This window comes from Pararge aegeria, chromosome 3 (genome assembly GCF_905163445.1).
Source record: "Pararge aegeria chromosome 3, ilParAegt1.1, whole genome shotgun sequence".
Taxonomy (NCBI): domain Eukaryota; kingdom Metazoa; phylum Arthropoda; class Insecta; order Lepidoptera; family Nymphalidae; genus Pararge; species Pararge aegeria.
In genome coordinates, this window is record NC_053182.1 from 20,977,031 (window position 1) to 20,997,904 (window position 20,874).

At 37.2% G+C, this 20,874-nt stretch overlaps 1 protein-coding gene across 1 annotated transcript in view; it reads left to right on the forward strand.

Annotated features, from left to right (window-relative positions):
* The first annotated feature begins 2,148 nt into the window (after positions 1-2,148).
* The window catches only part of LOC120637015 (GRIP and coiled-coil domain-containing protein 2-like), a 31,149-nt gene continuing 12,423 nt past the window's right edge, over positions 2,149-20,874 (forward strand). Inside the window, exons 1-14 of the mRNA XM_039908598.1 lie at positions 2,149-2,188; positions 3,359-3,538; positions 4,089-4,220; positions 7,270-7,358; positions 10,221-10,313; positions 11,525-11,585; positions 12,151-12,249; positions 14,172-14,354; positions 14,691-14,855; positions 15,203-15,283; positions 15,581-16,110; positions 16,277-16,337; positions 16,908-17,009; positions 20,474-20,569. Coding sequence (XP_039764532.1) covers positions 3,392-3,538; positions 4,089-4,220; positions 7,270-7,358; positions 10,221-10,313; positions 11,525-11,585; positions 12,151-12,249; positions 14,172-14,354; positions 14,691-14,855; positions 15,203-15,283; positions 15,581-16,110; positions 16,277-16,337; positions 16,908-17,009; positions 20,474-20,569 — 1,839 coding nt within the window. The 5' untranslated portion in view covers positions 2,149-2,188; positions 3,359-3,391. The remainder of the gene's footprint in view (positions 2,189-3,358; positions 3,539-4,088; positions 4,221-7,269; positions 7,359-10,220; positions 10,314-11,524; positions 11,586-12,150; positions 12,250-14,171; positions 14,355-14,690; positions 14,856-15,202; positions 15,284-15,580; positions 16,111-16,276; positions 16,338-16,907; positions 17,010-20,473; positions 20,570-20,874) is intronic.

The following is a 20,874-nucleotide window of genomic DNA, read 5'->3' on the forward strand; positions in this document are numbered from 1 at the left end:
GAAAATCTGATTCTAGTTAAGACATTTTTAAACTAAGAGCCCGCCTTACGTATTCATGCGTCTTTCTTAAATCCAAAGTGAATAACTATTTAAACTTACTTATTAAGTATATTCTCGTGTCTTCAATTTTTATTTCGTTGTGTAAAGGTAACTTAATAAAATTTGTAAAGGATTTGTATGTCCTCAACTGGAAAAAATTACGTTTGTTTTTTATATGTATATAACAAAATAATCAATTCTGAAGTTGCTGTGATTCTTACGTTGTTTAAGTATTGATATTTGATATGCTTTTATTATTATGGACATCTATTCTTTAATACAAGATAGTGAATAGAGCTTTTATTGTATTAGTTCGTTTTATATACAAGATCTTCAAAATATGTTATGCTTTATCATTTTGAATTTTTGTTTTTTTTTATGATTTTGGTATGAAAATAATATAATACTTATCTATGTAATAGAATAACGCGCAGTCAATTTTCCGTTCAGCTATATAGGATACATGTTTATAACAGTTTTTTTTGTAAGTTATATCGACAATATTCCTCAGTGCAGAAATACGTAATCTAAACTCCCAGTAAATAGCAAACCTCAATGAAATGAGTTTTACTTTAGCTTTGCATCTCAAATACAACAACAAGTGACTGATCATGCTTTCTCGCTCTTTAGCTCATAATTGTACAACTAATATAAAAGTGTTAAAGAAGCGAAAGCTCAGTGGTTAGGAGCTCGACTCCATTTTCGGTGGGCTGAATTCAAATCACTTTTTATCATTACTTGCTTCAACAGTGAAGGAAAACATCGTGAGGAAACCTGCATGGCTGAGAGTTCTCCATAAAGTTCTCAAAGGTGTGTGGAGTCCACCAATCCGCACTGGGCCAACGTGGTGGACTACAGCCTTAACCCCTTCTCATTGTGGGAGGAGTCCCGACCCCTGTAGTGGGTCGGTAAATGATGAATGATGAAAATACATGCAACACATACATTAACACACTTTTTGAGCGGTGATAGCTCAGTGGTTCGGACTTCTGCCTTCTTTTCCCCGAAACGTAGCTCTTAACTTTTCGCAATAATGTGCGTTTTTAATTTAATCAATTGAAATAATAATGCTTTAATGGTGAGAAAACCAGCATGCCTGAGAGTTCCCATAATGTTCGCAAAAGGCGTGTGAAGTCTACCAATCAGTAGTAGGCCAGCGTGGTGGACTACGGACTTACCCTTTTCATTCCCGAGACCCGTGTCCTGCACTGGGCCGGTAATGGGTTATTTTTCTTGGGTTACATTAGAAATAACACCAACAGCGAATGGATTCCAAGCATCGTCGTTACTAAGAAATTCTGCAATTTTTTATTAACAATTGTTTTAACTTGCGCTTTAGGAGATCTTAGTTATTACCTTTTGTATATAACGATATAAGCGTTAATCAACCCCCATTCCGAAAGATCTGTGCTGCACCAATGCAAAACATCATTCTGTTAAATATTGAACTGCGCTACAAGCAATCTAAAACTCGTTGCAAGAGACACCTTTTTTAATATTACTTATGTCGTGTTTTAAACACGCTTGTAAAAATATGATTACTTATCTATAAGTAGGTACAAAGAATTAGCCAAATTTATAATCAAATAAATATTTTTTTTGGTGGCATGTTTTGTTTTATTTCAACTTACCCTACGTTTTTTGCGATTCCTTATCTCAGATCCCAAATGGGATTTTTAAAAACCCACGAATGTCTATTCTTTATAACCATTACATTAACATGTATTCATAATAGTAAAAATATAGTAAAACAATACACACATCGCAATCAAGCTACAAAATAAGCGTAGCTTCTATTATGGGCACTAAGATGACTGATGAATATTTTTATGAATAATATACTTAAATACCTAATTATAATATGCATATAAACACCCAGATACTGAAAATCATTCGTTTTCATCACACAAACATTTTCCAGCTGAGCCAAAAGTCATTGTTATGTAAAAACTACATAAAAAATCGGTCTACACAAAACTATGCATGTGTGTGCGCTGGGTAAGCCTTATGTACCAATTAACAAGGAACTGTTTTCTTGGAAACTGTTTTCTCAAAATAGGTCATAAATCAGAAAACCGAAACGCTGTAATTTGGCAGAAAACTACTGACGTTAATGACAAACAGTCAGCACAACACATTAAATTTTAAGGTATTTTCAAATTTAGATTAAATATTCCCATTCTATCATACAGATTTATAATACTATATCCATTGTAGTCCAGTGTCGGTTGTGCACGATTAAATAAATTTTACGCGTCGACTTTTAACTACAGCAATTCAATTCAAAATTTCTTCATTCATGTAGGCCTATCGCAGGCAGCTATGAAGCGTTCATACACATATGTTTAGATAATTGTAAGGGGATGGTGATAACTTCGTTCGCCAACTTAAACCTAAAGCTACGAGGGTTCCACGCCCTGGTCTAAGAAGAGCCCACAACATACTTAGGTGGGTATTTTTTTTGTTATCACCATCTTGCATTAAATTAATATTGAGCTATGAAGTTAGGGCAATTCACACCCAAGCTTTTCGTTTCAGTAATCCTTAACATTATTCGTTCGATACTCGATGTCTGAGAAAAAGCCCGTAACATTGTTTTAATATGTTACTATTGGTACAGATTAATTCGTATCGTACTATTGTATTTGTAAATCTGGCTCGTAAGACAAGTCCTATTGAAGGAACACGTAGCTTCAGGACTTACCGTAGGTACAAAGTAAAACATCTTGGCTGTATCGAGTGTGAAATATTCTTTATTCCCTATATACCTTTCATGTATTGATCACAGGCACTTATGAAGCGTTCATACATAGGTATAAGTTTACATAATTGTGAAAAGGTGATAACTTTGTTCGACAACTTAATCCTATATTTCATGCGACCTACAAACATACATTACAGTGACGCGGCGAGCGACCGCTCGTCTCGACGCGGTAACCCCGACTAAAATATTTCGATAATACGAGTAGCTTTTTTTTTATTCCACTACAAGTTAACCCTTGATTGCAATCTCATCTGTTAGTAAGTGATGATGCAGTCTAAGATGGTAGAGGGCTAACCTCTTAGAGAGTATTGTAGTCACACCCCTTATCGGTTTCTACACGACATCGAAACGGAATACAAAATCGCTTAACGGCACGTTTTTGTTGGTTAGCCACGGCCAAAGACCAGAGAAAATTCAGAAATTATAAATTCCCAGTGTCTGTCGGGACTGGGACCTCCTACTTCAATTCACAGAGCTCACCGTTGTCGTCAGATCTGTGTATCTACGTTTTTTCGTAGTTTCCATATTGCTTTAATATATTAACTGTGGTTATAGTCTTTGGCGCAATCACAGAAGTAGGTACCTACAATGGAGGGTAGCAATGTCGTGGACTGCGGCGTCGGCAGCTGCGTGTGCGGCCACCGGCCGACGCTGGGCGTGCTCAAGGACGTGCAGAAGGCGTACGAGGACCGGATGGACATGATCACCAGGTCTGGCGGCGCCAATAAGTTACAGGTACGTGTGACTATATTTTTAGCACTTTGAACACACATTCCACCTCCCTGGCCATTTTTTATTCAAGATTTGACCACCTCGAATTTAAGTAGGAGTTTCCGGGTTCAATTCCCGACACAGGTAATTTGGAAAATTATAATTTCTGAATTTTCTCTGGTCTGGTCTGGTGGGAGTCTTTGGCCGTGGCTAGTTACCACCCTACCGACAAAGACGTGCCGCCAAATCGCTAAGATTTGGTGTTACTGTGCGATGTCGCGTAGAAACCGATTAGGGGTGTGATTACCATACTACCAAGCAGGTGAGCCCGCTATCGTCTTAGACTGCCACCAGGTGAGATTGCAGTCAAGGGCTAACTTGTAGTGGAACAAAGAAAAACCATTATCAACCCGATAGCGGTGCCCCGCGGCTTTGTTCACGTATGGGTCAACCTTTAAAGAGGATAAATTCCTCGATACTTTATTCTAGCGTAACTTTACAACTAAACAAGCGCGATTTACCTGTTATTGTTAGGTATGTCTTCAGCAGACTCACCAGGAGGTATTTGTAACAGATGCAGGTGGAAGTTCTGCAGTCTTGGGTCAGCGACCTGGTAAGCCAGAACACGCTCCTCTCGCGCACTGTCGAAGATTTGGAGACAGAGGTCACGTCTCGTCTACTGCTGGAGCGACGCAAACATTCCGAGGTATGTTCTATGTGTCTTCACCTTAAATCTGTACCTACGTATGTTTATTTTTTAGTTTTAAAAGACCATTTCCGGTAAATATATATATAGCCTGTTCGCATTTAACTTCGTCGTTTTGAGGTTTTCGCGAAAAAACGTAGCGTAACGTTTTATCACCTTTACTAAAAGACTATAATTGTTTGTCTTATGTAAAACTAGCTGACCCGCGCAACTTCGTCTGCACCGAATCGGTTATTAGAGGTTTTAATATCTTAAAAATCCTAGAAACGAATTGCAGCGCTAAAAATTTGAGTAATTTACAAAGGAATTTGCAGGTATATGATAAAAATTCATATCTATAAAACTATTTATTTGGATTAGGATTAATATCATGATAGGAATTTTAACATCTTACGAATACCTATACCCGTGTTTTGAACGAAAAATTATAGAAAAAGCAGTTATTGTGACTTAACCATAACAGTAAGACATATGGCCTCGCGGATTCTTTTGCAGATATTCATGATTAGTCTAAACATGTACCTAGTACATTATTTTAATATATCATCAATCATTTTCGCGGCGTACGCCAATAAAACTCTAAGTCGGTATGAAATCGTTATATATCAGCCAATCTACAGAAAACCATTGTAAAATATGCACTAAAACCATCCATCCATACATCCATCCTCACAAACTTTCGCATTTATAATATTCGATCGTTGTACCATATGCCTTGCGACTTGCTGGTATCTGTGAAGAGTTATGTCCTTGATCTCCGACAATATTTATCAGTTCTTCATTAAACTCAACAATACATGCTTGATAGTACACACTTTCATATCAAGTAAAATTGATTAAAAATGTTTCTCCAGTTTCTCAGAGGAAACTTATTGTTTATCAGGACAAAAAGTAACTAAAGTAGGTATATAAATCTGGGATCTATATAAATGCCATTACTTCGGCGGTACGCAGCATTGACCTATGTTTATGACAGGTCAACCATTTTACAATCAAGAGTGAAAGAATGTGCCTGAATTAAACCTTACTACAAAGTTTGAAATGGGACAAAGTCGCTTGTGCCTCTAAACTTTTAATAATTTTCATAAGAAGTAAGAAGATTCCTCATCAGCTAGAATCTGTACGGGATTTGAAAACTCGAATATAAGAGGACACTCTGAGAATCTGTCAAAGACCATGAAAGCCGACTAAAACTTGTTGTATGGATGCAGATGGAGTGTGAGCTTCGCGCGGAAGCGGCGATACTCCGAAAACGATTGAATAGAAAGGACTCCGATCTTCGTGGACTCCTGGAAGTTTTGCGACGGTTGCGAGAGTTTGATTATTGCACCATTGACGGTATTCACTTCAATGAGGTCACGGAGTCTGATATATTTGGTTCCATGTTGTGGTAAGTATTATTGAAGAACAAGTTCTTTTTAAATTTGGAATTTACTCTCTCTGTTTAAAATGTTACCCCATGATTTCTGTTCTTTCTTTTAATTCCAAAAAATCTAACTATCTATACTTCTTTGTATTTATAGCTAAGCTTTCGTTTAGCAAGTTCGTCTTAAATAATTGCTAGGTAAAGAAAACACACTTTTTCGATAAATAATATCGGAAACTTGAAGCACGCAAAGCCACGTGAAGTTAGATTCAAAGACTAAATGAGGTGTGGTCTTGTTACGAGAACGCAACAGACTATGTCAAGCACTTTTGACCTAACACCGTAACTGAGGCCTCTTCCGACACTATTCGTCTACGAGCATTCAATATAACTAACACTTGGTAATAACCGTTGGAGAATTACTAAAGTTGGCAATCGTTAGCTGAGCAAGACAACCGATGAGCCGTCTTAATTTCTATAGTCTCTTCTAAAAGAAAGGAGGGCTATTTTTAGTAATGGGTTATTTTTAATTAGACTCGTATTTTTCCCTCAAGTCATTCGAACTATACTCTGTCGTTATTCCAGCTTTCCTCATACCTTAACTTGTATGCCAGTCTACAATGTTATTATCATCACACCAACCCATTACCGGCCCAATACAATCTGCTGTGGCAATGTTACAATCTGTAGAGATTGGCCCAGTCCGGATTGATGAACTCCACACACCTTTGAGAACATTATGTAAATCTCTCAGCTATGCAGGTTTACTCATGATGTTTTTGCAATTGATATTTTGGGTACTTAATATATTTATAAAACACAGAACTTAAAAGTTAGAGATGCGTGCTGGGATTCGAAATCGCCCCCCTCCCCCACCCGAAAGTGAATGCGAGTGCCTACCCGTGCTATCACCGCTTATACAATGTTAATGTGCAGGTAATTGTTCCAGGCCCCAGCGGAAACTCGAGCAAGGTGACTCCGGGTGCAACAGTTTGAAACCAGAACGTGGCAGGAGTAGTAAAAACTACAATTTTTTATAGTGTTATACCTGAACTTTAGCTGTGTCTCTACCTTTTGATATAATTGCCTTTTGGCCGTATTTGCTTTTTGTTTTACCGTATTGTATTTTTTTTCCAATAAATTGGAGAATTTTGGCTTCAATGCACTTGTTTCATTTCCCTTCTCGAATTTAAGTACAAGTAATACGCGTCCTAACCCGGTATTGCTTATTTTAAAGGAGCTTTAGCGCCGGAAAATAATAATCAATCTAATCCAAAATCTTCCTAGATAAGGATAGCAGTAATAAACTCGATCTGTCTGAAGATATTGGCATCGATTGATTATATTAACTTCAGGCGTAATTTAGCAATATCACCGTTACGAACTTTTATGAACGACTGCCTAAATACTTCCGACTTCGTAAGAAATTACAATGGAATTTAAGTAGTGTCTAGGAAATTAATAATTTCTGAGTTTACCACCCTACCGACAAAGACGTGCCGCTAAGCGATTTAGTGTTTTGGTGCGACGATGTCGCGTAGAAATCGATTATAACTGCCATATCTAACAGGTTAGCCTGTTATCATCTTAGGCTACATCATATCTTACCACGTGAGATTGTAGCCAAGAGATACCGGGTAGTGTAATAAAAGTAAATCATTAAGAATTATTGTTCCATTCTAGAAAGAGAAGAATAAAAAGATAGGCGGGAAGGTCAACGAGATGAAGATGCTGACTGAATCGCTCAAGTTAGAAAATGCCAGTAAAGACAGGTAAATATTACATGCTATAACTTATACTTATTGATTTTGAGGAAGAGTGTTACTTGGTCTAGCCTAGAACGCATAGTGGAGAGTTATTTTCATTTTCAATGTTGCGGCAATTTTCAAGATTTACGGCGCTCTTCTCCCTCTCTCGCGCTACAAGTTTTTAAATCTAGAATAGTTCATATTCTCAATAGTCAGTTCATAGATACCGTTCGCAGAGTAATCTATATACGAGTATATATAAAAATGAAATGCTGTTCGTTAGTCTCACTAAAAATCGACAACGGCTGGAACGATTTGGCTAATTTAGGTCTTGATTTGTGGAAGTTTAGGGCAGGTTTAAACAGTGAGAAAATGAAAACATAACTCCTCCTAAACAGCTGGAACGATTTTGATGAAATAATGTGTGTATATTGCCATGGGTTTCTGGTTTGCTTGAAACCACTATTAAACTCTGTAGGACACGCTTCACCAGGCAGGACGATGTCTGGTTTTACATAATAATTTGATTTTTCAGAATTACTTAGGTATTTTATATAACTTTGTTAACCTCTGGTATGCCTGAACGTGGATCAGCGCAAAGCAGTTATCTGCCGGAACGTGGATCCACGCTCTCCGACCAGCAGACAATTTTTTATAATTTTCTCTCATAAAAACGATGCAGAAGTGTCAAAATCGCTTGCGTCCTTGAATGAATGAATGTACCAAATTCTCTTATACCTGTCTTTAGTTCAGAAACTTGTTCATTCGTGTCACTGAATACTCGACTTCGTTGAGAACTAAGTGTTTGATTTTTTGTAATTACTGGACACAGTGAGTATATTTTTGTGTTATTTCAATAATTTCTTTCATTTAGAATAGTTTTCAATAAAATCTTATGAGAAATTTATGCAATTACTAAAATAATTAGAAGTAAACGATTTGTCGGTTAGTTTTTTTTTTCAAATTTATTCATAACTATTGTATTTCTTTCATTCTGAGTGCGTGTTATATATAGTTTTGAAGACTTTTTTGTCAAGATCTTCAATTTGCAAAGTGTTTTCGTCCATAATTCATAGTTTATTCAGAATCTTTGTTTTTCGATAGTCTTACCGCATATTGAGCGCGGATCCGCGTTCCGGCTAAGACGTACAGGGTGTTCAAATTTATACCACGCACTTTACTTGTTTATTTACTTTATTGAGTTGTCCAGAAAATATTTTGAGATATCTTGCATTGAACCTAACAATATTTTATTAATTTAATTTCAAGGTTATAAAATAATGGTGGTGTACCTAGATGTTGATAAGTATCTCAACAAAGGAGATTATTGCCTATGTCTTCGTGAAGCTATATGGCCTTGGAAAGAGACTCATTTTATAAAATTAAGTGCTTGTTTCATATGTAAAAAACGCACGAATTCTAAAATGCCTCGACATTTATGTCTTCGGACTGACAAAAAAAGTACTTTTAAAATGATATTACACGCTAAACATTTTTGGTGTCGAAACTGTATGTTTGCCATATATGAACATTACACAAATGACGAATGTAACATTTGTGCTGATTTCTAAATAACAAAAATTTAATTAAGTATTACAATGAGAAGGTTACTGTTATTTGTTTAAAACTAATAAAAAAATTCACATATAATTAGTTTTATTCTTTGACAAAGCAAGACTATACAAAATGTTGTAGAGGTAATTTATTTACATTTCGACTTCATGTCTTACATTATAATTTTGCGCGCGGACCAATGATATTTTTCAAGTCCGTATTTTTCTAAGAAAAATTACCACTGACTTTAAACGGTGAAGGAAAACATCGTGAGGAAACCAGCAAGTCGAAGAACCTAGCAAGTTTGAGGACTTGTGATATCCACCAACACGCACTGGGTCAGCGCGGTGGATTATGATCCTGATTGGGTAGGCCATGCTCCTGCAGTGGAGTCGTTTAGAACGAAGGCTGATGATGATAGACATGCATTCATGAATATGAAAATAACTTTATCGATTCGAGTCGATTTGAATTTATGTAGCATTTTTTGTTTTTGTAATAAAACCATTCCACTATACCTACTTAGTTCACATTGTTTTATTTCTAAACTAAAATAGTTACAGTAGGTGATACAATAATAAAGTACAAAATAAAATTTAAAAATTAAAAAAAATGGAACATCCTTTGTACAAATATACATGGCTTTGCCGGAACGCGGATCCGCGCGTTCGTATCACTCTGTTTTTCGCGGCAGATAGCGTAATTGTCAAATGGCTGCGTCCGGCATACCAAAGGTTAATGGGAGGTACGACGGCCGATAGGCGCATTGGGCATCGCCTGCTTCCTGAGTCCATGGCCGTGGGTTCGATTCCAACAACTGGAAAATGTACGATGAACATGAATTGTTTTCAGTGTCTGGGTGTTTATATGTATATTATAAGTTTTTATGTATATTATTCATAAAAATATTCATGAGCCATCTTAGTACCCATAACACAAGTTACTCTTACTTGGGGGCTACATGGCGTTGTGTGTACTGTTGTAGTACCTACCTATATATATATAGTATCGGCCATGGCTAGTTACCGCCCTACCGACAAAGGCGTTCCGCTTAGCTATTTAGCGTTCCGATACTATGTCGTGTAGAATCCGATTTTGGCTATGTGTTGAATATTACTATCATATCTCTAGCAGGTAAGCCCGTTACTATTATAGACTGCATCGTCACTTACGACCAATGAGATTGCAGTTAAAGTAGTGGAAGAAAAAAACGCTGCATTCCCGTTTACTGGGATCCGGGACAGCAACATGTGATAACTGGTACTAAGACTAAGCACGAATCCGGGACTTTCCATCAATCACGAATTCCTCAAGTTTTCATTTCTATTTTAGGGAGATAAGAAGATTAAATAAAGACGTACAACAATATGAGCAGACAATAATGACACTTAGAAAGGACTTATCGAGCAGCACATACCATACACCGTACGTATGCTTTCTCTCTTTTAATCCACCGATTTAAAATGCCCCACCAGAAAAAAAAAAAATGGATACATCCGTTTCTAGTATTACTTAAAACATGTAGCGCTAGCATGCGTGCCACGAGGTAATTGTCTGTACCCATTAAATGTATTATTCTATGGAGATAATCGAGATCATTGTAAATTATAGGTTTATAATCATTTTCCACCACCTGTTTGTTCTCGCTCATGTCCAAATCCTAAAGTGGCATGGCAGAGATAGGTACTAAGCGGTATGGCCGCCTTTTGTATTCTACTCCAATCTTTGTCTCTCTCTCCCTCATCATCATCACATCAACCCATTACAGGCCCACTAAAGGGCACGGGTCTCTTCCCACGATGAGAAAGCAGGATAAGGCAGTCGTCCACCACGCTGGCCCAGTGCGGATTGGTGGACACACACACACACACACACTCCACAAAGCTTTAAGAACATTATGGAGAACTCTCGGGCATTTAGGTTTCGTCACGATGTTTTCTTTCACCGTTAAAGCAAGTGATATTTTAATTGCCAAAAACTTACTAAGAAAAGGTATGTGTGCTGGGATTCGAATTCGCCCTCCCCGATAGTGAAGACGAAGTCCTACCCATTTGGCTATCACCGCGTGTATCTCTCTCTCCATTATTCCTTTATTTCCTTAGTGTGTAGTGGTGTACAAATAAAGTAATATAAATAAATAAAATAAAACAAATGATTTTTCGTGGCACGCATGCTAGCCTTGCAGGTGTAAGTATATTTTTTTGAAAGTAAGAAAGAAAAATCGTCTTTAATATCACACATTTGTGTAAAATGTTACATTTGTGTCATAAATTTGTTTAAAATAAAAATGTACATAATGCTGGTTCAGTATAGCTGCATACTAAAAAGCGCAACACTGGTTTTCAGCCAGCCCCCTTATCTTCGTCGTGGCTAAATCCTCGCGCCTAAATCTTGCAATCAAGTCAATCCTCTACGAATTTCCATTCCTTTTTTCCAGTCTTTTTAATTACTAGCTGTTAGTTGCGATTTTTTGCAAATCCCATATTCCATTCCCCGAATTCCGGTTTCCTGGGATAAAAATTGCCTCCGTGCCATAAATAAAGATGAGTGGACATCCAAAAACCAACACACTTTCGCATTTTTAATAGTAGTAAGTATTTGTATTGTTATGAGTTATTATCCAAATCCAATTTCAGGGATGTCTCAAAAAAGGATGCTGAGGTCATGGCCGATATCTGCTGTTCGGGCACGAAAGAGGTATTCACAGTTCCACTATGAAATTCGCCACCTTAAAATATTATTGAGTATTGACGACTGTATTGGTCCACACACATAAAAGCAAGTAGGTTTCAACTGTAACCCTGATAGGTATTATCTTTCGCTTAGTAACTTCCCTCAAGTAAAGGCTATATATATGGAATAATAAGTGTTTGCCTGATATTCAGTCTACTATATATAGAGAGGTCACTTATGGCCTCGATAAGAAATCTCGAGTCTCAGCGGGCGATGCAAAGAACTACTCTGTATATCTCCCCTTCATTTTTTATTTGAACTCGTACTCACTTCGAGTGCCTCATCGTGAGGTATAGAGAGTTCTTTGCATCTCCCATCTTAAGTCATTTTCTAGATATCTTATGGTAAGGGACCTCTCAATAGACTGAACTGAATATCAGGCCCTCGAAGTGAGAACGAGTGAAAAGAAATGAAGAAATCCCTGATATGCGAACTTTGGTTTATAATATTTCTTTTCATCCATTTAAAATTCTTCAACGAAAACGGAAATGTAATGTAGCAAAGAAAAGTTTAATTTTGGTGTGGGCAGTGTCGCGACTCGGAGCCGGTCAAAGAATACGGCGCTCTAGTGCGCAATGGCTCAGAGGTCTACCGGGAGCCGCAGTATCAGATGAACATGAGCATCAAGGTAGGTTTGTCGTTACGAGTACAAGATATCGCAATCACAAAATTCAAAAAAAAATCTAAATTCATTTATTTATTTAGTAGGCCTACTTTATAAGCACTTTAAAAAGTCAAGTATGTCTGTTTGTAGCGACTCTACCACCGGTTCGGAAAGCAGATTCTACCAAGGAGAGCTCAGTTTTCAGATATTCACTAGTTGCTTTTTTTCCAACATCAACATTTACAATCATTTTTCTATCTTGCGGGAGACGAGAGCGAGGCTGGCTGCTTCCAATCTACCTTGTCAATAAGAAATTCATTAAATGTTTAGTAACCTCGTCGTATTAGATGTGGAATTCAGCATTAAAAGCGTATACTCAGCCCCACAGAGGAGCTCTGCACCTTTCGCAAACGATATGTTCACATTCACACAATCGCAATTGTAAAGGTGTGGTGGTAACTTAGATAGTTGAAAAGGGATCTGTTAAAAGTTTAGCAGTAGCAGAGCTTATAGTGACAGCGCTCGTTCAGAAGTATGCTGTTGTGTATTAAAACCACGAGATCCAGATACTGAACTGATTTATTGGTCACTTATACCAACATACCCACATGGTGCAGTCATTACAAAACTACCTACATATTTCATACACATCATATGCAACGCTTATTTGTACTGCAGAACATCATAGTCGCAATGCAGTGTTACGCTCGGAAGGGCGATGAACAGTACATAAGGCATAACACCAGGCCACAGGTGGCACGTTGCGGGACGTTTTCCTTGCATGCCCTGCGAAGTGTTGTTCTCTTCATAGGCGCTGGTTTCCCATTTACCATAAGGTGGCCATCTCCTTGGTCCGTTAATTATTACAATTTAAAAAAAAAGGTAAAAATCTGTATAAAGTTCTGCTGAGGGAAAAGAAACTGTTCCCATAATCGAAACGTGAAACCTTGATGCCGAAGTCGATCTAATTATAGCAATACTCAACTTAATATTGGAATTCCCATAACACCATCAATCACGTCTTAACTTTGTAATACAGTGTAAACTCTTTATAACGAAACTCGAGGGACTGAGCATTTTTTGTCGTTATAGAGAGTTATCGTTATATGGAGTGAACAAAAAAAACCAAATTAATAAGAATTTTTAATACAAGAATTTTTAATTGTATGTATGTCTTAGATAATAAATGCTTATACATATAAATTATTGTTTACACATATAGTCTGATAATTTCGTCTGACGTTTTTTGCTATGTCAGTACTTGTTTTGTATTATTTTATGTATCCTATTCATATTTTTTCGTCAACACTAATCGCTTTCCGTTTACTGGCCATGTTAACAGTTTCAAAGTAGGTTTACGACTGATAATACGATAGGTACCCAGTATGCTTGGTCGAAGACCATCACTTCCGAGAAAACAATGCGTCATACTGCACGTGTACAAGGCAATTAAGGATAACAAAAGCTAGACCGACCTCGGATGTTTCGGAGCTTCAAAGTCTTTTGTTACCTGATAACATAACATAAACAATAATACCGATAATAAATATTTACTGTCTACAAATATGAACACATTTCTTCGTAATAGAGAATGGCGTATCGCTATAAAGAGTGTTTCAATATGTGAGTTTTAACGTAAACCAACCAACTTGGGCTCACTCCAACGTTATAGGGAGTTTATCGTTATAAAGGATAACGTTATAAAGAGTTTACACTGTACTTTGTTTAAAACCTACCCCATTTTTCAAAAATATTGGTTTTAATGTCTGATGACGTTTTCGTTTGCGCAGTGCAGATCACATCTATGAAATTTTATATAATTCTGCGTTTAAATCTGCGTTTAAACCTTGAGTTGCTGACAGACAACAATGGCTATGCTTACAGTGTGCGAACGGAACCACTGTAATACTTTATAAAATGTCTTTGCATCGTATTCTCATTGTCAGCCCAGCAACGAAAATGTCCGCTCGCTACGTCAAGTGAACGTGGCTCTAAGAGAGGAAGTCCAAGCGATGCAGCGAGTGTGCGCAGCCCTGGACGAGCAATGCCACGTGGCAGCACTGCGAACGCAGTTCAAGGACGAGATCATTCATGAGATGAGACAACAACTGAGGAAGGCTAAAGCTAAAGTAAGAACAGCACAAATCAGTAAGACTGATGGGTATCTATGTATTCTCTATTCTTTTAGATAGAAAGATATATAAGCACGCACCTAAACTCTTATTAGTTATATGTTTTGGTTTAATGGTTTTTAGACACTCAAGTAAAACAACACAAGTTTCTTAGTTTAGCTTCAGAAATAAATTTTAAATTTTACTTTTGAAGGATTCCCTTTTTTGAGATTGAGGACGCCTATTGTGTACTCACATTTTGGGATTAAAGGATTTAAAAAAATAAAAAAATCTGGTAGATAAAATATCTATGGTTATTTCAGTTATAACTAAAACTTGTGCGTTTTTCGACAGCTAAAAGAAGTAAACGAGTCGAATAGCGTTAAACTCCAAAAAGAAAGAGATAACGAGAACGAGCGTAAAGCATCGGGATCCTTTGAATCCCTCACCATATCCTGCGTGCAGCAACAGCCAAGGAGGAAGCGTAGAGTGCGCCCTGAAATTGACATGACCAGTATTGTACATGATTGGGATAGACGCTGTACCAACTACAATGCTTCAGGAGACGATAATAAATGTCCTTGAGAGATGAGTGATTTAGTTCCTTAAACATTAAATATATTTTATGTTAGCACTTATTCTGTACTGTTTTATTAGAATTAAAGTGTATCCAGTCATTTCTAGTTTCAAGGATAACTTCCATTCCAAAATATAACATGATTATTTTCGACCGATATATTAAGAGGTAAGCATATAATTGTTATGTTGCTGTATGTGTTTGGACCAATGTATTTCTTCATTTAATTTTCTGTGGTACTATTACTATTAAAGTTTGGCCTAATATTTTTTGAATCTGATTGGTTTAGCTTGGATTGGTAACTTCTACACCAAATTTGAGTCAAGAACGGATGCTATTGGACGAAAGCGAAGTGTCCATTGTGGAACAAGTGAGTTTTAATCATCTATACATACAATAAATTTAAATAATATAAAATCTTTAAAAACTTGGTATATACTCTACTTAGACAATCAAAACCCATAGATAAACTCGTATACAACAATTGAACATAGTTCATCTATTATTGATAAACTATGTAGTATGATATTCATAGTTATAAAACATCATATGGAAAATTTAGAATAGAGGATTTGTAAATGTATAATCTGAACGCTAGACAAATAAATAATATCAGCAGTAAAGGCTACTTTAAATTTTATATTTATATTTTTTTTTTCTGTTGCAGCCGCCTTCGCCGCCACTTCTCTTAACGGATAGCTCGATAAATGAAACTAACCATGAGTGTAAATCTCGTTCAATATCACATCATCGGACAAATAGAGAAACTCAAAATATTAATAAACTTCTTGATAAAGGAATAGAAAATAAAACAGAGAAAGATAATAGAAGGAAACTCATGAGTAAAGTTAAAGAAAGTGATAATGCTAGTAGTAAATCAATTCTTATATTAATTGAAGCAGAAGAATGCGATTGTGATGAAATTAAAGTGCAAAATTTAACTTCAACACGTCGTAATACAGAAGCGTCGATTGAAAATATATCTGATAAAGAAAAAAAATGCCTTGAGAAAATCGGATCAAAGTCTAATACAGAAGCATTGTCAGCTGATGGAATATCAAATCTTAATAGGAGTGGACCGAGGGCAGCAAAATTTCGTCCGGTCTCACTTGCGCAGTTGATGGCAAGGCAACCCTTGGATAATAATGAAAGCGGTTTCGAAAAAAAAGAAATGAGAAAAAATTTCACAGTTGAGAAGTGAGTAAAATTATATCTTTACATAGTCAAAAATATAAAGGCTGAAGTTAACTACATGTAAATTGCCCAGTAGTCAGGAAATACTACATCTTGCCTTGTTCTTTTTTAAACTATTTACAATTTTTACACCACATAACACATTTTAATTCTATGAATATTGCTGCAGGAAATTAAAGGAAATCAAGCGTTTTAATGATACCTACACGAGCACCAGTCCTAGACTTAATGTAAGTATAAAGTTTCGTAATTTTTACTTATCGAATGGTCACCTGTAACCTTGAACAAAAATTGACGATACCGCTAAATATCATACAACTACTGGGTTAAAAAGTTTATGGTAAATAATTACCAAGTAAAATAGATCAACTGTATAATATAAGAGTACAATATTTTTATATATCCGGAAAGAAGTGTGACATAGATAAATCTTGATTTATAACGCGTCTCTCCGAGTTGGCACGCGTACAAATAAAGTTGATAGTCAAAGTTATGGGCTGTGTTATGACCTGTTTTCAACTGTAGCAGCGTATCAGATAACCTGATTATGGGTAAACACAAGAAGAAAAGAAGTTTTGTGAAAATCTAAAAAGTCTTACTGTTCTTTTTGAAATTATAATCCAACCTTTCAATTATAATTTTAAGCGATTTTATACAAGGGTTAACCACTGGGCGGTTTTTTTATCATATAGTACCATTCTTGAATCTTCATTATCAGCGAATATGCAGTCACTTCTGGACATAGGCTTCTTTCGAGATGCAAGTTGCATGCTTTCCTATTTTCGACTTTTCTCATCCAGTCCATCCAGAGTTCGGAGTTCGTCGCTCCACCTAAGGGAAGAGCGCCCGAGAGGCCGTTTTGCGGGACACGGTCTCCACTCCAGGACCTTTCGACTCCCCAAGTGCATTGTTCCTCCGACAAACCCACTGCTATTTTAGCGTGCTAGCCTTAAGTGCTATGTCGGTAATTTCCGCTCTTTGGAAATTACCGACATAGCACTTCGTTACGGACCTTACCCCTCACATTTTTTATTTGGTAGAGGAATTTTTCGACTAAGTTTTCCGTGTTTAATTTGTCTTGCATTTTCAATGCGACTGTACGCTTTTCTTTAACGATCGGGTGTGACGAAACGTCTGTGTCGTCGGAAGGCGTCTTAACTTTGTATCTTGTGGCTAACGAAGTGCATTCCGCGTCGCTTCCCGCCCGTTACAAAACTCATGTTTTATTTTTTGTTGTGGGAAAAATAAAAGTTTCGAAATTCGTGGAATTGTTAATGGCTCAGATCCGATATTTATATTCCGTTCATAATAAAGAAGTTGCTTTGACACGAGAATTTTTCTTATGGTACTTGAATATGTCAAAAAACTACTCAATGAAAGTTGAACGACAAATTCTTGATTACAAAATCTTGAATAAACCGTCGTCGTGAACCTCCAAACCAAAAGCGATTCGGGTTCATCGGAGGATATGTTTTAATTAGCTGTTTGTATTTAAGTAAAACAACTCTGCTATATCGAGTAGATAAGAAAGACCATCCTTTCTTATTTACTACCGCAGGATGGACGAATATAGACCTTATCACGTAGCAGAACGACACAGGTCCCACACAAGCCCTTTCGTTGCTTCAAACCATAATTATACTACTTACGAAATAAGAAATTCTAAAAATACGCGTGCGTGCGGAGTTGCACCCTTAGTGCGTCTCTGCACGCAGAGTCGATGTGTCGCTTTGAGTTCGCCGGTCATTGAGTTTTTTCCATACAGTTATAAACATTACGTGTAGATTCAGAGTTTCAAAAAGTATTGACAGTTTTATAAGTGTGCTAGTTGTTAAGAACTTCTGGATTAAAAGTTAAAATTTTACTAATTTAACAATCCTATTTCATCGCTTTTGGATTATGTTTCCTATAACTTTGTATATTTTGTAAGAAGATATTGAATATCTGTTTCGAGAAGTATAAATACACCAATAAACTGGTGGGTTAGAAATTGGGATAAGTGGAAAAAGATAACGAAGGATTTTGGTAGTACACGAGTGTGGTTAGACTTGTTTATAAAAATCAGCTGTATCCAAGTAATAAGAAGTTTACCCGCCACAAATGAATGGAAAAGTTAATTCAATAACTTTGTTAAATTTGTGATTACTACTAAGTAGAATAAAGTGAATTTGACATTAGAAAGTCATTTAAAGTGATCTGAAGTGCACTTGTGTGGATGCGTGTTTTGTTTACCGACATTGAGAGCGTCTTGTGTTGTTTATTTATGTGTTTTCGACAAGATGATGTTCAACGGCCTCTTGATGTGCGGCGACTCAGATACCAGCGACTTTACCAAAGTGAGATTTATTAAGAATTTTAGTCTCTGCTAGCAGCTCAATATTTTCCCGCAGAAAAGATTCAAGTGTCTCTGCTTTTTATATCCGCATTGGGGAAAGAATGTCTTCCTTAATTTAATTTCACGTTATGACAAGCTTTCTATACTTGACATATGGCACATATGTAAATATGTGTGTAGGAGGTTAAGACAAGTATACTCGTACAAATTAGTAATTTGCGTACCTAATACGAAATCCGTTCCGATATTATAAATGCGAAAGTGCGTTTGTTTGTCCTTTCTTCAGGCCTTAACTAAGCAAGACATCAACTAGATTTTTTGGCATAGTTGGAGTTAGTTGAAATAACAGGAAGTAACATAGGGTATTTACTTTTTATACTTGGAATACAAACGGTCTCCACTTTGTAAAAAACCCGGACGGAGAACGCAAACCTTTTCTGGGAAAGTTACCTACTCGTAATCCCGAAAATAGTATTGGTTAAGAAAATACAGCGCAAAAGTGTCATTATCATCATCATCAACCCATTACCGGCCCACTACAGGCAGTGGCGTGCACTTCATACATGCGCAAAAGCACTGCATACTCCTAAAAATTTTGTATTACTCATAAAGGGGAAGGATTTTTTCATTTTATGCCATTTTCCTTCCTTATGCATACCCTGGTCAAAAACCCCGTGCACGCCAATTACTACAGCCTAAAACCTTCTCAGTCTCCTCTCAGACTGAGAAGGTTTTAGGCTGTAGTCCACCACGCTGGCCAGTGCGGGTTTGGTAGGCATCACACGCCGTTGTGAACATTATGGAGAACTCTCAGGCATGCAGGTTTCCTCGCGATGTTTCCTTCACCGTTTCAAGCAAGTGATATTTTAAATGCTTGAATTAAAACGCACAAAAGTCACTCAAGGGAAGTTGGAGCCTTACCCACTAGGCTATCAGCGCTTCGTCTATAACAGTCCACTACTGGACTAGAGGCCTCTCCTAACGGGGGCTTTGCCCATAATCTCCACACTAGGCAGACGGATTGGTTATCGCATTTAATGGTAGTAGTACCACAGAGGACGCTGTTAACTATCAACAGTTCTTCGATCTTATATTAGTGATTGAGTTTTCTCGCATGCATTAAATCTTAACTGCACGCTATATAATATATTAACTAGTTGACCCGTGCAACTTCGTCTGCACCAAATCGGTTATTACCGGAAAACACGAATAAAATGACATTTTCTAAAAATGAATCCTAGCTAGATCGATTTATCGCCCCCGAAACACCCTGTATACTAAATTTCATGAAAATCGTTGGAGCCGATTCCGAGATTCCAATTACATATATACAAGAATTGCTCGTTTAAAGATTTTTATGAATAAAATTAGAATCCTAAGACTGAAATCCTTCAGATTGTAATTATAAGGATTCAATCTTATTATATCTTATTATACATATTTTGAAGAACTCCTTGGCGCAACAATGAGCGCTGTGAATTTGGGAATTTAAAATTTCTGAACTTTCTCTGGTCTGGTCTGGTGGGAGGCTTTGGCCGTGGCTAGTTACCACCCTACCGACAAAGACGTGCCGCTAAGCGATTTAGTGTTCCGGTGCGATGTCGCGAAGAAACCTTTTAGTGGTATAACTACTATATTCCCTACTAGGTTAGCCCGCTATCTTAGACACCAGCAGGGCTAGCACGGGCAGGAGACAATTATCTCCCCGGGGATAGGATAAAAATTTATCTTTTCTTACAGCTGTATCAACTCTCAGAGCATTGGCGCACAAGTGGAAATAATATCGAAATAATATATGTGTAATAAACGGGGGTAAAATTTTCCTATTTCATATTCCCGTGCTTTAGCAGGTGGACACGTAAATTATATCCCCTGTGAGGGGTGTGCTACCTACCTGTGCTAGCCCTGCGTGAGATGCCGAATATTGCTATGCCCTCACTGGACCTCATGACTGTGTTTAGACATGTGCATGAATGGAAATAAATAACGAAATTTTTAAGGTGGATTTCTCTTTAAGTGTTTGTGTTGCAGGAAAGCTTAGGAGCGCTCAGTGCGGCGGACAGCAGTGCGAGCGAAGCGGCGCGGGCGCACTCGCTCGAGAACAAACTACACTCCACTATGCAGATAGTAAGTGATGTTATATTTAGGTTGCGATGAGCGTGCTCAATGGGTGTCCGGTATTTATAGTTCACGCAGTGTCAATACGGGAGGTTAACTGAGTTGCATTGATGGGAACGTGTAGATGTAATACAGCGTCTGATATAGAAGTATAGGTTGCTGATTATTGGGATTGGGTATCAAAGTCAAAGTCAAATATTTCTTTATTCAAATAGGCACACAGATGGCACTTTTGATGCCTACATTATCACTTCACTTTATATTTAGACTCAATACAACCGCGTAGCTTAATCTCCAATGAGCGCATTAAAAAT